Genomic DNA, 17,597 nt, shown 5'->3' with positions numbered 1-17,597 from the left:
TGTACAGCCTTGTGTAGCAGTAAGTGCAGTCTTACGCTTCCTGGTCAGTCAGCTCTTGATCAGTCCTGCACACTGTCTTCTAACCAATTTAAATCCATACAATGCATTTTCAGGACACTTGTTGATTTCTTCATGTTAACTGCTTACTTCAGCTCATTCCACATTTCAGTTGGATCAAGCTGAAGACTGTACCGAAGGTTGCAGTCTTGCTGCATGACCCGCGCCTTCTTTTTCTATTGCTATAATTTAAAGTTTATTCATCAAAGTACAGCTACAAAAACAAGCCCAAAGCATGATGTCACTACTATATAGCTTCACAGATGAGTGACGTTTCCTCTTCTGAAATGCAGTGTTCTTCTTTCTCCACAGGTAACACTGTGTTCATGAAGATGAATGCGTGAGGGGGTTTTAGCTGCTTAAAGGTTACCCACTGTGACCTCCCAACCCCGGAATAGGTGCTTTCCTCCATTTGCAGTAGGAAATCTGTCCGATTGTGGATTGGTTGCGTCCATACATATCAACAACTCTGAAATCTTGTTTGTTTTTATCGTAAAACACTTCCACAAACACATGTTGGGAAGATTAGATTTTTTTTTTCTGAATGTTTTTTTAGTAAATACAGGCTGCTGACTCATAGCTGACTCACACCCTGCTGACTGAAAGCACCGGACTCTAATTTCACCTTTAAATTAATGGCTGATCACTGAAGTTCACACACATGTGCGTCTCACAGATATGGAAGATTGGATTTATTTATTATCATTTAATTAACTGCTTGTGGATATAGTGTTAAAATCAGAACATGTTTTAGTTCATGTTTATTCAATAATACTGAATAACAATTACAATAATGATTCTTTCTGTAAATTTTGGTCTTAACAGATTAACTATTTGATGCATTTCTTATTACATTGACTGTAATGGCACCATAATGAAGTGTCATAATCCAGTTTTTAAGTTTAATTTAACCCCTTGGACAGATACTGATTGACCTTCCTTCTTGATATCAGACCACATTTTATTGGCATTTTATTATCACTATTTTATCATGACAATAATAGTCACTTGACTGTCATTATCTTAACTTGGGGATTTCCAAATGAAGCGTGAACAAACACTATACTGTGGTCTCTTTGTAAACGTTCTTCATGGTGGGTTTAGTTTGCTACATGTTTATAGGAAACATAGAGCATTGTGATTGCTCTGTGGCAAAAACAAAGAAACAAAACAAAATCCATCAATGTGCAATCTACATTTTTTGTTGTTTAAAATCTATTAAGGAATATTTTTTCTTATAGTCCACAAATGCTTTTTATTGTTTTCAAGCTTGACCGTAAACTAACCATGTCTTTAGATTCTTATAAAGAGTTAAATCACTTATCTTGTTGTAACATATTTAAAACGAAAAAAATAAATAAATTAATCAGTGAACAAAAAAGTGTAAACCAGCAGGTAGTATGCAGGAAAAAATATTTATTCAATGATTCTTAGAATCAAATAAATGACAACACATTCAACATTTGAAAATAAATAGTCCAGAATAAAATAAATAAATAAATATCATTTTCAAGTCAGTAAACACAGTTAAATATAAGTCGTCAATTTTAAGATATGAGTTAAGTAATTTATGAAACTTTAAAGTATATTGAAGTGTTTTCTGTCACAGCAACATTAACTGACTGTCACCGTAGTTTCTGTAATTTCTTTCTGGAGCCTCTTGAGTATTCTTGTTCTGGAGCTCAGTGACGATTCATTTAGTGTATTCATCAGAGGTCATGTACGCAATCACTCGGTTTATTGTGATGGCACGGACCTGGAAGCCCTTCAGCACTTTGCAGAGGTGAAGTCTTTGGTCGAATGAGGTTCCAAGGTTTGCAGCAGCCTTAAAGAAACACAGAAACATTATAAACGATTTGAAACATTCAAGTAATTAAATTTTGTTTCCCTAACAAGCCTAATATTTCTTTTTTCAAAATATTAATGAGAAAGACCCGAAGAAGCATGAAATCAAGCTTGATTTAAAAATAAATAGATCTCTTACCTCCCTTAAGGTCGAGTCTGATGCCGGAAATATTCCGAAGCAGTTCTGTTGAGAGCAAAAAAAATTCTTACATGATATAAATAATGTAAATGTTGGTAGTTTGTGATTTCTCCTTTGTTAAGATTTTAAGATTTATTTTAGTACCCTGGCAAATCACAGTACGATAAAACAACATTCAGAGAGTGATTTTATGAAAGAGTCTGCATTTATTTATTGAGAATTATGTAAAATCACAGTAAAAAATGATAATAATTGTGTACAATCACATACCTTCATGAGTTCCCTGAGACTGAACAGAAGAGTACCAACAGGCTGCGCTGTGAGAAATTCATCATAGTACTTCAGATCCTCCTGAATGTTTTTCAAACATGAACTCTAGAGGAAAACACAGCAAGCACAACCACAATAAATGTCAAACATCATTTTAGATTTGCTTGGAATTATTTGGCTTCCATGTCTAGACCTTAACATGTTTATCAAGAATATAAAGTAAAGAAAAAAATGCTGAAGTAGCACAAAAACCTACCTGATCAAATCCTGATGTAGTGATTTCTGAGCATGCTGATCCCTGTGGGGGAAACACAGTTAAGTAATCAGAGGCACAGCTAAAAAAGACTTATCAAATGTTTGTTATGTTTCCATTTCACAATGTATCCTGAAACAAAATGGAAGCAATCTGGTATTTAAAGTGGGTACCTGTGGTGCACACGCTGATGGTGTGCGGGTGTTTTTGTACAGCTCCATGTTCTGCTTCGTGCAGTCAATTCCACTAAACAGGGTTTTCTGTTTGAGCACAAGTAATATTTAATAAAATGTAAACTGTAAGAAAAAAAACCTGTGGATTTGCATTCGTTGTAGGCCTACCTGGTTGAGTACATCCGTGATGTTCTGGAGCAGTGTTCTTGCGTATAATACACAGGAGTCTTGCATTCCCATCAGTGGCACAGATTGGCTGATCTGCCATAAAGGACAAGTGAGCACTAGGAGCAGCAGTGCAGGAGTGAAGTCTAGAAAAAAAAAGAGAAAAATTAGATAAATGTAAAATATCTCTTGGGAAGATTAGACTCTTCAATCATGATACGTTATACTCACAGAGCTTGATGAGGGGCATCTTGGTTCAGAGTGGTAAACTGTGTTCTTTGACTGTGTCTGGCTGAGCAGTGTTTTATATTCAGACTGATGCAGGGATTTCCCTGCATCAGTCTGATTTCCCTGCATCAGCCAATGGAGTAGATCCACTGTAAGTTGAAAGTGTGGGCTCAAGATTGTGTAGTTTCCTTTCTCACCATATAACCATGGTTTGCTGAAACTAATGTCTGTTCATTGTTCGATTACCAAAGAAAACATATTGAAAGTTCATCACATATGCTCTTTTAAACTTTGATTGTGCACAGTTACGTTTAATATTTCTCAAAATATCGATCGCATCTAAGATATCATTAATCACAACTAAACTTATATAGCCTTTTAAGGATGAAAAATAATAAAAGGAAAAGGCTGAAACATTGTGTAATAATGTTTATTATGTGTATTATTAATAATACACACACACACACACACACACACACACACACACATATATATATATATATATATATGTGTGTGTGTGTGTGTGTGTGTGTGTGTGTGTGTGTGTGTGTATATATATATATATATATATATATATATGTGTGTGTGTGTGTGTGTGTGTGTGTGCTTCCTGAGATACTTTGTTTTGTAATATTGCATTGATTTAATTTTACTGTCCTATTTTTGGGCTTTTTTAACAGTAATGTCCCAAATTTTGAGAAAAAAAGTATAATGAAGTCTTATAATAAACAGTTAAGCGATCATTAGTTTTTGCCATAGATTATTTTCCCACTGGTTGTTACTATTTAACACTAACCAAGGTTATTTTTGTCACCACTGCTTTTTCCCCCGTTGCTGGCGGTAATTCTTTAACAAAACTTAAGTGTCAACACATCACATGTGAAAGTGTGAATGTGAATAGAAACTAGACGGTGCCCTCGCTTCCTTCCTTGTGTAGCTTGCAGTCATTCAGTTGCAGTGTCAAGGCGTGATGCTTTCCTTGGAACATGTGGACTTTTTTTTCTTCTTGCAAATTCAGAAAAAAAGCAAAATAAATCTCATGAAAGTCGACACACTTGAAACATTTATTACGGAATCATTTTTTTTCTGCTCTTTTTTTTACAATCATTATAGAATACATGTGTTCATGAATCAAGCAATAGAAAAAAGTGACTTTGTGTTAAATGACATTCTTAAAAAGCTTAGAATTAAAACACTAAAACACAACAAGGCATGTTGTTAATCCTTTTAATAAAGTATATTTTAACATTTACATACATAAACATTTGAAACAGATAAAATAGATATACGCTTATGCTGCGATTTATTAATATATGTTTTACATTTTCTGTGTTTACCATCTCTGATCGTTATTAAATTACGAAAATGGAATTGCATATTTCTATTAAGAGACTATCTGTGTGGAGATGCCTGTTCCTTTTTACAGCTTTGTGTAAACTTTGAAAAAAGTGAACTTTTTGTGTCTTCTACTGCGCAGATCATCACATTTGACAAATACAGATTTGCCCAAATAAAGGTCAAAATACTGTCCAGTGAAGCTCTAAATGTCTTTAAAGGAGGTGGAAACTGTAGCAGCTATTTAATTATATTAAGGTTTGAGTCTTAAAGATTTTTTAGGAACTTTCTGGAAAGCAGTTGCTTAAATGTAACAAATACAGAGTACTTATCGTTTCCTATTATACCAGATCAGATATGTGATGCTTGATAGTGAATGAGAGTGATAAACAGCAATGTCACAGTGCTCTTAGTGAAGTGAACGATATACAAGTGAACAGAGCATTTCTAAGAACCCTGTTGATTATTAGAGCCAAACAAAAGACCTCAAGATCTCAACTCATCATCCTTTTTCATAAAAAAAAAAGAGACACAAGGCATGGTGGTGCTCTCTCCAACCCAGCTGTGCCAAAATCATTGAGTGCTAAATAAAGATCAGGGATGGAATCAACTCGACTCCCCTAATTTTATGAAATATGACGGGGACAATCATGCTGAGTGGAAGTGGAACGCCTACACAAACTCATCTGTCAATACTGAAATTGGTGATCTTACACATGTAGATGTTGTGTTTTGAGGTTCTAAGATGTGGTGCAACGTATCACATGTGTCTTAATACTACTCTATATGCTGCATTCAACTCTCCAGATACAGTGAGCACAGATGAAGTTTCATTAGCAACACTGGTAGCAGTCCGTAGAGTGGGAAATCGGACGGCGTGCATATAGACACATGTGTAGACAAGGTGTTTATTTAGAGATGCCTTTCTCTGGCTGGTGCCGCTGATGGCTATGTGCATGCCTGCCATAACAAAGAAGAAGAAATATGTTAAAGTGAGTCCAGGACATACTGTGAAGTGACAGCGCTTCCAATACCTTTGACAGCTAAGAAGCTGAGGTGGAGAAAAACTGTGGTTCACCTGGTGAGGTCCTCTATGTCCACTAGCATAGCGTCCTGCTCCACATGCAGCTCATCCCTCATCAGCAGCAACTGTACCAGCTCCTCATTTAGACCTGTTTGAAGATACAAATCCAGTCTTCGAATGTTTGTTTCCCTTGTATGATTGTATTTTATCGTGCCAAGTGTGTGCTTTTGTTGTGATGATGTTAGACAGAAATGTGTTAAAAAATAGGAAGTGAAGAAGAGAAAAACAACCCCGAAAGATATCGTATAAATTCTTAAGTGGACTGAATGTCTTTTGATACTTTATTTGATAGAAATAATAGCATAGATGGCATGAATAAAAATATTAAAATCTGATAAAGTACAGATCAGTCTTTTGGCTTGGTTTTATTAACTAATTTGTGTCTTTACGCGTGAGTCATCTACTCACTCTGAATCTGTGAATGGAAATCATTCGTGATGACTTGCAGCTGTCCAAGGCTCATGTCTCTCATGTCCCCTTGCCTCAGATTCCTCTTCATTAAACCCTCACTGATGTGGGGCAAATGGGGAAGCTGCTCGCATAAGCACACACAGACGGGAAATTACTGCACGTCAAAATGTGTCAAACATTTGAGTGTAAATAAAGACTTAAAAAGTGTTGTTAATTATTAATCAACTGGATCTCTGGATTTTCACATGACGCAGCCTCTAACTGCAACTTGCAACACGTCTGTTCACCAGTTTCAGGGGCTTTCTCTTGGTAACATGCACCCACGTCTCACGTACACATAAAAACCTGAGTGTTGACCTCGTCATGTGCCTATGTAGTTTTATTAGTTCATATTTACTGAAACATCAACTTACATTCCATTTTCACTTTATTTTCCTTGATATTTTAGTGCCCTTAATAATTTCCTACATTGAATTTTCCATGGAAGAGGGAATTAAGACCTCTGTGCATAAAACCCCTCTGACTCACCAAGTCAGCCACAGGTGAACGTCTGTGAAGCTGAATTTGCCTCTCTACCTCCACCTGCATGCGGGCCATGGGTCGAGCCAGAGCCAACGCCACCCGGGCCTCCTCTTGCAGCCTTCGCTGCACTCGCCAAAACCCACCGCAGTCATCTAAAGGATCTGAATCCTCCTCTCCAGTGTCCCGGTCCGACAGAGATGAGCTCTGCTTGCTCTGTATAGGAAGTGAGCAATACTGTGATGCAACAACTACTGCGGTCACCTCACGAGTGTAGTGGAACAGAAACACACATAAAACCCACATATGGTGACACAAAGAGACTCGGACACATACCACAGGTGACAGCGGTGTGTCTAGGCTTGTCTCTGTCCTGCTGTCTTCAGCATCGCTGTCCTTGTCGCTGCTGCTGTCATTAACAAAACACACCTGCAGGTTCACCCCACTCTGCAGCCTGAGAACACAAATGCAATATTCAGAGGCGCTCAGATCGCACCCGTTTTAGTCAGAATCACACATTAGAGAGCACAGGCCAATGCTGTTTGCACACAAGAAGCAAACACCATTTAAAATAAAAAGAATTTGGGTCTTTGTCATTTGTATTTGTTTAGTTTCTTGTCTATTTTCTTTGTTTTTATTTGTTTAGGGCAAAACTTATAAATGCATTTGAAAAATGAAAATCAGACAATAAAAGTTATGTTTGAGTTATTTCATTTGATGCTTAGCTAAGTCTACAGGCCTATTTAATCTTGCTGTGTGTTACGCTTTGGTGTCCTGCCTGTCAATGTATCTGAATTTTGAAGTCTGTAACTCAGTGTAGCAAAACAAAAATTTCCTGATTTTTCCAGCTGTTAAAGCTTCCCAAGATGTTGCTTCATTACAATGGCGTGGTCCACACATTCATTCTCATATTAACTTATAATTAATCTAATCAACTGTTTTTGCTGGCTAACACCTGAATGCGAAATTGGCTAACAATAATTCATATGATACTTTGGACCAAATGAATTCATTTTTGTTGACATTTGTTGGATTCACATGTCAGCGATGCAGTCTGGGTACACATTGGTTAGGGCTGGTCAGTTCACCTAAAATAAACCGAAACCAACATTTAGAACCTCTAACTGATTTAATCTTACGAACGTCGGTTATTTTTTAAAATTATTTTTATTTTTCTGTCAATACAGAATTTGTTTAAAGCACACTCTGCCCTGTCCAGTCTGCCACATGGAAGCATCATGTAGGAAAGGTTAAACATAGGGCCAAATAAAATTGATGTGTCCCTTATTTGGAGACATTTTTGGCTACAGGAGAGTCAACCTCAAACAAAAAGAAGAAAACTGAGAGAAAAATGGTTGAAGCGACCAACAGTAATACCGCCAGTGTATTTCAACACTTGGAGCACAACAATATTACATTAGCTAACTGTTCAAGCTTTAATTAATATTAAACATTTAGTTTAGCAGCATATTTACAATTAAAAAAAACTAATTAATTAATCGAAATCAAGGTAAAATGTTTGCCCATTGACTTTGAATTTCTGCATATATTCATATTTCCAGTGGTTCCTCCATATTGGAATTTTTTGGCACATCCCAAAACTTGTTTAGCTAAATCCAAAGATTTAATCACAGATATGGAAACAGCATAGTAAAGCATAAAGCCTTTTATTTATTCAGATTTCTGTTACTTTAGGTCACACAGCAGGTTAGGATAGTATTCATTATGAAACAATTCATCCGACTTTACAACAATGTGGGCAAAGACTCTTTTTCCCATTTCATAAACAAGATCTTTAAAAAGTGGTCGGTAACATCTCTTATACAGAAGTGATGGAAAAAAAACCTTAACCTCAGCCTTTCCAAGGGTTCAAAACACCATTTATTCAATTCCAGATCATGATACTGAAAGAACCTAACAACCCAAAGTAACCTTCCCCTACACTAAGACAAAAACAATTACTTAAACAACACCTCACTAACTCTTTTTGGAATTTCCACCCTAAACTATACCCCGTTACACCTTTACCTCCAACGGGGGTGGGGGTCACATGCTCAATTCCACCAATTGTAGCTGTGGATAACTGTGTCAGGCATTACTTCTTCTTTCGCATGCTGACGAAACTACTTTCTCAAACATCTACAGTAACGAAGGACAGCCCCACTGTGTGACATAAACTAAAGGGTATTGTGGGAAAAAGAAAAAAAAAAAGGTTGGGAGCCAAAAAGCTACTGGAGGTCAACTGGTGTCACAGAGAGAAAGAGTACTGATGTAAGTGCTGCGGCTTTGGTTAACCACGGGGAGTCTGTCATAATGCAAGTCGTTCCAGTTGCATTACATGTTTTGTGTTTTTCTATCCAAAACTGCAGATGTGAAATGTCATTTCCATGGAAACTAGTATGTTATTTGATTTCTATCAAATATAGTACTATTTACAATGACATTTTATAAGAAGATATAAAATATTCTCTAAGTAAAAAAATTACTGATCAACTTATTTTATTTGCATTGCAAAAATAAACAACAAGTCTGACAAAAAAAAAAACATTGAATACTAATGTTTAAAAAATAAAATATTTGGATATTTCTGATATTTAAAAAAATATTACACTGTCCTTTTATTTTTATTATTTAAGATTTAACGGGCAGGTTGGTGGCACAGAGTTCGAAGAGAGCTGTCCAATTTGAGAACATCATGTCTGAACTGTGTCCCACCATGAAGCTGGGGCATCGCTTAGTTTCTGTGTGGGCAGCTCATCATGCAACAGAGGTTAACCACAGTGCCATGCTCTACGTTCCCATTCTTTCCATACTCTCTAGATAGCCCATTGTCAGTCCCTTTAGACTGACTGTAAACATAACTGTGGCACTCCGGGAAAGCTTTCACTTTCGCTTTGCATGTCTGTGACTTAAATGACTCACTTTCATCCTCTGTTGTTGCACAGTCCGTATGAAACCAGCCATGATAATTAAACGTACACACAACTCCAGAACGTCACTGCTTCTAGATAAATTTCTACCAGGGAAAACTATTCCATCTCCCTAATTTGTTTGTTGTAGTTTTTAGCTAACAGTTGTTAGTCAACAAATGACGTAATCTGATGATTAATCCCCTCTCCTGGCTGTAAAGGTCTTAACCCTTTAACACCCAAGTATAATACAGGTTAAGTGGAGTTATTTTGCACATTTTCTCTGTAAAATCACCAGATAACTCTCATTACTGTGAATCATTTGAATTTCCTCTCCCAAAAATGGCTGAGGACTTACAGTAATGTAAAATGCAGGTAATAAAACCTAGGCGAGCTGAATTTTATGTTCTTCTTTACACAGCAGTATTTTGTGAATGCTTTTTGCTACAATGATACACTAAATATACCCCAAAAAGCTCTTCTTCTCTTCTTTCCGAAACCATTTGAATTTTGTCTCTAGTAGAAATGGTAACCGAGTCAAGGTCATTTGAAAGAGCTTGTAAAATGGGCCCTCCGCCAGGCCTATTTTAAATAAAGGGTTAACAAAAGGTGCTCCCATGATACAGTTGGCATCTCAGCCAACAAAATAAATACATACATAAAAAAAAATATTTTCATGAGATCTAGACTTTAATATGAAAAGGCTTTGTGAGAACTGAGCAGCTTCAGGAAACCAAATGAATTTTCAGTGACTGATGAAATTCAGTTCACCAAATTTCAGTGATTTATTTTTCATTTAATTTTATTGTACATCACTGCGCTCTGAAGATGTGCAAATGCAGTCAGAATGACATATAGAGCCAACAATCTATCACATTATTACTGTTACGAATCATACAAAATTCAAAATTATACCATCCAACCATTCTCTTCTGCTTGCTCACACATACACATACACTCAGTCAAACGCACCGAGACGAAGGGCCGTTCTTGCTGCAGCTGGTGTAGATGACTGGCTCATCGTCATAGAAACTGCCAAGGGCAAGTTTCTGCCTGATGGACTCTCTCTCATTCCTCTGGGCCTGCCACAAACAGAGAAACATGAAAGCACAAAGAATATTAACACAGACGAGGCTCCTGTGCTGCCGTCTCTCTCAGCTTGATTTGCCAAGTGGGTCGCTTATTGACAAGGAAGACTGATGAAATTCATAAACAAATGCATAAATTCAGGTAATACCAAAATGAGAGGACACTCTCATTTCTTCTAATCAACTATAAATCCTGTTACACCCGATTAAGAGGGAAGATGTGATGGATTCACATCTACCGTCTACTTTTAATTCCATGTATGAATATGAGTGTTAAAACATTCATTATCTGCTGCTACTACCATCTGACAGCCTGTCCAGGATTTCTCATCTAATGCGTGTAAACAGTAGTATTGAAATAGATGTATAGAAAATGACTAAACGAATGAATCTGGCAGATGCAGTCCTCATTAACACTTCAGAGAAACGTACTGTTTCAACTCTGAGAGACAGTGCACTTATTTTTTTTCCACAGGCCAGGCCCAGAAAAGACTGAAGAATGAACCAAGTAATAGGTGTATCTATCCAGTTATGTCAGTGCATCTGAATGCATTTTTATTAAAGATCTTTGTTCATTACAATCATAGGATTGTAGTGACGGTGAATCATCCATAAATGGCTTCTTTCACTAATTTATGCATCACATTTCATCATCAAAACAGCAGGTACTATCTAAACTGGTTAAAAAAATTCCATTGCATTCTTTTAGTGCTGCTGATTCAAAATGCCGTGTCACTGTGGGCTGGTGTTTTACAGCTTCCTCTTCCTATGTGACTAGTTTCTCTTGACCGACGTCCCATTTTTCATACTTTTTGTTTCACTTTAATGACATTGGATTTTTATGTTCTGCCCCCTTTCCCTCATCTGTATTTCTCATTCTTTTCCCCTTTAACCTTTTGAGCTTCCACACCCGAGCCTTCTATCTCGTTTCCTTTTATTTCACTTCATCTCAGCTTTCAGTCTGTAGCTCCCCCTTTGAACCGATTTCATTTTTTTTCCCTTGGATTTTCTATTCTGGCATCAAAGGGAAAGTATTTATACATGATGGATTTGAACCAAAAACATCTGCTAAGCTGCCTGAGTTTGTGTGTGCTCTTTGGAACCACACATATATTGAATAACACTTCTAAAATTAGGCACGTTTCTCTTATGTGTCAGCGTTTGTACTCAAAATAGCTGCAAAACTGATACATACACATACACACACCACTACACCCTCTTTTTTTGTGACGCATCTTAGATGAGGATGTGACGTAAAAGCATAAATGAGTTCATTGCCATCATTCTCCAAACCAACGCTGGCCCCTGCTCACCCACTTCAGACAAACAGATGCCCTCCTTACTTACAAACTGACTACACGAGCACATGCACCCCCACAAGCCAAAAATTGTACCCCTTATAAAGAATGTACATGGTATGACAAATGCAAATGTAGAATGATTTTAGTTCCTATTCAAAAAGACAGTATAACATACAATGATATAGATATCAATGATCTGAGATGGAAAATTGTGTCAAATCTGACTGAACAAATGCTGGAACATACATATTACACAGATATATTCGAGCGCAACCACATACGAACACGCCCACTCCCTTTTCCACTCATCCCATACGGCTGATTTATCTACAGCATCACACCCATGATGGATACCTATCATGTATACCTTTAAATATCTTGTTAAATGCTACACACCCATCAGAATCACACACTAAATGCAAGCAAATACAAATCCACACACCTGGTAAATGCGTTTCTCTTGGTGCACCATCCTTCAGCGCATCGTACTAAAACAGCCGTCCTGCCCTCCTCTACACTGCAGTGAAACTAGACCCAGGAGACCCTCTCTTATACCGCAGCTCCGTGCAGGAGAGCGAGGGTGGGAGGAAGGGATGACAGAGCGGGGAGGGGAGAGGCAGCAGATAGGGGAGGGTGGGGAGACGTGGGAGCAAGGGAGGAAGGAGTGGGCAGCGACGGAAGCAGAGGAGAGAGAAATCAAGGGAGGGGAGAGAAGAAGCTGCTCAGTGCTGCCACTGCTTTCCTGATCTGTTATCTGTACCTCCATCTTCCTCTATTTTCTCTCTCTTGCCTTCTCCTCTTCACCTTTCCTTTACTGGAAGGAGAGGGACAAATAATAAATCTGTGTTTCTGATAAATGGAGGCAGACATTTCAGATCTATAAAAAAAATGGCAGTTGGATTAGGCTAGAAGGCCTAATGGATGAGAATGCAAGAAAATACTTAGAGGCCATAGCTGGTTCTCTAATAGATCAACATCTGATTATTGGCCTTACACAGCGTAGTAGATTTATTATATTTGTTTTGTCTTCTGGAGGAATTTCCTCCAGCCTCATCCCACATCAAAGGTACAAGTGTAATGAGCGGTAAGAGACATAAGGAAGCACATGACGCATTTGTCCACATGTGCATAAACAACCAGTGTTGCATGCACACACACACACACAGGCTTGCAGTTAGTTCCCACAGTGCTGTGTCACAGTGCAGTTGTGCACTGATTAAATGCCTAAAGACTGAGTCATCTTCCTTCTTTCGTCAACATCAAGCCAAATATTCTCAGTCTCTCCATGCCAGGAATTTTGCTTATGGAAAATATGCTGCATATATATATATATATATATATATATATATATATGCTGCATGCATGTAAAACAGTTACAGAACTGCATATTGCAAATATGGCAATAAACACAGCCTGTTGTTGCACTTGTCTTTTACCCAAATTTATTTTTTTCCCTATAGCCCATTCCTTTTTATTTGGAGAAGTCTCTTCAACAGCTACAAGAGACGTAGCCATCAGAACAAGTGTCCTCATTTATTTCCATGTGTGGATCAAACAAGAGACACAGTGAATCACTCACAGAGATGCTGGACAGCCTGGTTCTTGCTCCACTGTAACAGTGATCTGCCTGTGGTGCAAAGATATCCTTAAGCTCCTCTGCCCAGCTGCGACTGTTTACCATGCATCCTAGTCTTCCTCCCTGATGCTGTGCATCTTCCCACCAGTGGCACGTCGTGGCCTTTCTAGTGAATACGTCTCCCTCCTCTTCCTCATCCATGTCCACATCATAGTCCTCCATAAAGATACAAAGTAGAGTAGGCGGAGCAAACTTTAGAGATGGAGGAGGAGCTGAGAGATCTGGTCGGGAATCTAGCCAGACATAAACAGGAGAGGAATACAGATCTTTGACCAAAATTAGTTGTTTAAACGACGGCTGTTCCAGTCTATTTAATGCACGGTATCTTAATGTTTCCTGTGGCAGCATGGACATAAAAAAATAGATTATATAACAAAATGAGATTTTAAAAAAAAAAAATGTAGAATTTCAGTCTCTGGTTTTAATCCTTTCATTAAGTTCATTTTAACAAAGCCACAAAACAAATCTATAGCCTGATACACACATCCAAATTCTTTATCACTAGTAAAAAGATAAAGCAAAATCCTGTGTACCACAAAACGCTCACCTTGGCTAAAGAGATGCAACCACTTCTTTAAATGATTGAATAATTTAACCAGCTGCAGCGAGACACATACGCAGTGTTGCATGAATGATCTACTGGATTTCTTGTTCTGGAGCTCTGGACCCTCCAAGTAGCGTTTAGAAAATGAAGTGGCTGAATGACAATGAGCGTGTCTGGATTCAGAGTCCAGCATTACACATCTCTCAGTTGTCACGTGTGGTTGAGTTTCAGTGAAGTGTGTACACACAGTCACGGGGTGCCCAAGGGGGAGAGCACTGAAAATATATAGGAGCAGACAGAATAGGGGCTATGTGCAGTGGGTGAATTAGATTTATGCAAAGACAAGAAAAAAAAAGTGTTCCATAAGAACTAAAGGTAGCCCTCTAGAGACTTTTTTTATTCATTGTCTTAGTATAAGCTCTAACAAGTATTGAGGGGGCTTGCTATAAATGGGTCAAACATTTGAACAGTAATTCGGTTTGGTGTTTTAGAAAGGGGTGTACCATGACAACCAACATGCTTAGGACTGTGCATTTCACCATCATTAAATGACCAGTCCTTTTCACATGAATGATGAGAGTGTAGTCTTTTGTAGTGGGAAAAAAACAAAACAAAAAAAACCAAACAAAACGACAACAAAAAACCCACATACATGAGAACAGGTTCACAGTAAAAATCTTTAATTTTCATCATCATCAGGCACCATGAGAAAACAAGATTTTCTTAGAACAATTTAACCACTACCCTAAGCACTTACAGCTCTGCTTAATTCCCAGTCAGGGACCTCCTTGACCTCTGTACTGAGGAAACCTGGACGCAGTTTGCAAAGGGAAGCCTGAATGTGTTTGGAATCTAGATTTAAAACCTGCTTTGGCCATGTACTTCTGGTCATCAGGGAGTTTCTTAGCCTTGTATACAACATATGGCTCAAAGGGGAGCTTGTCAAATGGAACATATGGTGCTATAGGGGCTGCAGAGGTTTCTGGGCTGACAGGGCTTGGGTAACTCAGTGTCACAGGGGAAGCTGGGTAACCTGGCATAGCAACTGGAGTAAATTGAGACCAAGTAGGTTGCTTTGGCAAATTTGGTTTTTGTTGGTATGAAGGCTTTCCATAGAAATATTCAGTCTCCGGGTTATAGTAGTAAACCTGAGTTTTGTCAGGGATCATTTGCAACTGTTGGACTGGTGGAAGGTAGTGCATATTAGGAAAATGTGGCGGGTAATAGGCAGGGCTCTTGGAAGGAATTTTGTTGCCGCTAGGTCTAACAGCCATAGGTGGTGCCACAGTGGTTGTAGCTGGTGGCACAGTGGTCTTCACTGGAAGAAAGTAGGAGTAGTAGGGGTAATAAAAGTTATATGGGTAGTACAGAGGGTATGAATATCCAGGTGGCTTTGTGTGAGGACGAGTGGTAGTTGGGTTAGTCTTAGCACCTGGTGCCATCATATGCATGTAATAGTTATACCAGTAGGAATTATATAGATTAGGATAATAGGGCTGTTTTGCTTGTCGTCTTGAGCGATGGAAGTGCCATGGCCTGAGAGAGAAAAGAAATTTCCTGGACTGTTGAACTGGGCAGATGAATTTAACTGCCATCCCCCGCCAATTCATTGGCAACACATATCTTCCATTCTGAAAACCCAACATGTTTTGGCCTGGGTTTTTTTTTTTTTTTTGGCAGATTTAGCATCAAGCAGTTATACCAACTCTAAGTTTGAAGAGTTCTTTTTCAAAACTACCAAAAGAAAATATGGAATTCATCAAATAGTGCAGATATGAAAACCACATTTCATCAAGTCCAGGTCCTTTTAAAATAATAAAAAAGCATACCTCTGTTAGCACACTGCAGGCATTATAAGGGACATTTAAAACTAGTCCCAGTGCGTTCTGCTGCATTGAGAAACCACAGCTTTCAGGCACGTGCTTCAGTGGTAAGGGTTGTGCATTTTCTGAGAGAAGGAGAAAAAAAATGCCAGTGTTCAATGACAGTTTTTAAAAGACAGTTTTGCATACTTATAATATTTTTTCTACCTATGTGCAGTTGTAGATCAGCAGCACCAGGCCCCATGGCCTTCAGCTTCATCTTGTTATCACTACAGTATAGTGAACAGTTTAACTGGCTCCATGCTGCTTCATTAGCAGTGTCATTCTTCAGTTTTGATCTACTCTCTGCTTTAGGAAGAAAGATATCGCAACACAAAGTTAACTGCAACAACCTTTGCCTCAAGTGTACCGAGCATATCAAATTAGCAAAAACAGTCAAGTATTACCTGTGATGCTTGACTGTTGCAAGTCAACTTGCAGCAATGCATGTCCTGTGGCAGCTGCAGAAGAAGCAGATCCTGACTGGGAGTTAAGCCTTTTTCCATTAAAGAGAATGCTTCCCTTTCTTCCATCTTTCACTGCAGTCTCACTAGATCCCTCACGTTTAACTTTTTTGCCCAGCACTTGCAAGTTTAAACAAAGGGCTAAAGAGCACAGGAGTAATGTGACTGCCACAGTTTGACATGCTCTACATCTCCCACTTCTATCACCTCCCATAGTGGTGACACACAGTGCAGATGGAAAGCACTTCACAGCGATGCAGAACAACCAAATGACAGCTTCTGATGCTGTCTGCAATTTGTCACCAGTTAATCAACACAGTTACAGTTTGCACCTGTGGCCTCATTAAGCGCCTTTGGCAGCTGACTCTAGTGTTGCCCTTGGATAAGTTGAACATTTTTTGTGGAGCATGAAATGCGTGGAATTCTATAGTCATCATAACTCATGAGTATGCAGACAAGATTATCCTATTTAGATATACTGTAGACAAGTGCAGGCTCTGTCTCTTGTTAAACTAAAATTATTCTTCTTTGGAACATAAGTGAATTGAATCAAGAAAAATTCAAATAAGTGTAGCTAGGTTATTCCAATGAGCTTAAGAAACTCTTCTTTGACTCGATTAATAATCAAATAAAAGTTCTCAGTTTCAAGAATTACAGTAGTAAACACCATCTAACTGTAGCCTGAACACTGAATGACTGAGCAGAGAAGAGTTTTATAAGATCCTGTAAAAGAAAAAGAACTGAAAAAAAAATGAAATGCAGCAGTAGTGTAGTATTCGCTTCTCCATTTAGTTACATTTTTACACCATATATGCATTTGTCAGAATGCATGCAGAAGTATGAAACCAGAAGTACAAACTAGTAATTTCATCATGGTGCCACTTTATAAATGCCTACCCAATAAAATGCTGCAATAAAACAGAAAAAATGCTCTGCTGACTTTTTCCTAAAACATCTGGACAAATTTACTTTGTAGCAAATAACCAAACCACAAATGTGATTTAAAAAATTCATACAAAAATTTACATCTCATAATATGTGTTGTTTTTCATCAATTGCAGGTTAACAAGTTAAAAGTAAAATGAAATCACTTTGTAATTTGCATTACTAAAATTAATATCTGAATAAACCTGTATATGCAAAATAGTGTGCCGTTAAAACGCTTGTTTGCAGAGCTTGGCAAGCTATTACAAACAGCTAACTGAAAGAAAGGGTGGGCTCAAACAACTCCAAGAAAAAAATTATAAATCCAATGAGTGGCCTAAGATGGTGGTTATGATAAATGGACTGGTTTAGTGTATTTCAACTCTTGAG

The 17,597-nt window shown here is 38.0% G+C and overlaps 3 protein-coding genes across 6 annotated transcripts; all 3 read right to left on the bottom strand.

Annotated features, from left to right (window-relative positions):
* Window positions 1–1,750: 1,750 nt before the first annotated feature.
* Window positions 1,751–3,000, bottom strand: LOC146497793 (interleukin-12 subunit alpha). Its single transcript, XM_085140299.1, has 6 exons — window positions 2,906–3,000; window positions 2,738–2,824; window positions 2,568–2,609; window positions 2,312–2,416; window positions 2,042–2,086; window positions 1,751–1,882 (listed from the first exon to the last, which is right to left on the bottom strand). Exons 1-6 carry the CDS (start codon window positions 2,975–2,977, stop codon window positions 1,751–1,753), a joined length of 483 nt encoding a protein of 160 aa, XP_084996425.1. The 5' UTR covers window positions 2,978–3,000.
* Window positions 3,001–4,172: 1,172 nt separating this feature from the next.
* On the bottom strand, window positions 4,173–14,130 carry LOC146497792 (schwannomin-interacting protein 1). Of its 3 annotated transcripts, none has more exons than XM_085140294.1 (8): window positions 13,961–14,130; window positions 13,357–13,646; window positions 10,361–10,470; window positions 6,816–6,933; window positions 6,489–6,695; window positions 5,958–6,081; window positions 5,500–5,637; window positions 4,173–5,425 (listed from the first exon to the last, which is right to left on the bottom strand). In XM_085140294.1, exons 1-7 carry the CDS (start codon window positions 14,040–14,042, stop codon window positions 5,540–5,542), a joined length of 1,029 nt encoding a protein of 342 aa, XP_084996420.1. In that variant the 5' UTR covers window positions 14,043–14,130; the 3' UTR covers window positions 4,173–5,425; window positions 5,500–5,539. The 3 variants fall into 3 exon arrangements, with proteins under 3 accessions (XP_084996420.1, XP_084996419.1, XP_084996421.1); XM_085140293.1 differs by having other exon boundaries at window positions 5,544–5,637; window positions 13,961–14,123; XM_085140295.1 differs by lacking the exons at window positions 13,357–13,646; window positions 13,961–14,130 and adding an exon at window positions 12,220–12,369 and having other exon boundaries at window positions 5,544–5,637.
* A 294-nt stretch (window positions 14,131–14,424) lies between these two features.
* Window positions 14,425–16,572, bottom strand: LOC146497791 (uncharacterized). Of its 2 annotated transcripts, none has more exons than XM_085140289.1 (4): window positions 16,227–16,572; window positions 15,988–16,128; window positions 15,787–15,905; window positions 14,425–15,588 (listed from the first exon to the last, which is right to left on the bottom strand). In XM_085140289.1, the coding sequence occupies exons 1-4, from the start codon at window positions 16,495–16,497 to the stop codon at window positions 14,734–14,736; spliced, it is 1,386 nt and encodes a 461-aa protein (XP_084996415.1). In that variant the 5' UTR covers window positions 16,498–16,572; the 3' UTR covers window positions 14,425–14,733. The 2 variants fall into 2 exon arrangements, with proteins under 2 accessions (XP_084996415.1, XP_084996416.1); XM_085140290.1 differs by having other exon boundaries at window positions 15,988–16,125.
* Between the last annotated feature and the right edge of the window lie 1,025 nt (window positions 16,573–17,597).

The sequence above is a fragment of the Neolamprologus multifasciatus genome, chromosome 18, assembly GCF_963576455.1.
Source record: "Neolamprologus multifasciatus chromosome 18, fNeoMul1.2, whole genome shotgun sequence".
Lineage (NCBI taxonomy): Eukaryota > Metazoa > Chordata > Actinopteri > Cichliformes > Cichlidae > Neolamprologus > Neolamprologus multifasciatus.
This window is presented reverse-complemented; position numbering and strand designations above follow the sequence as displayed.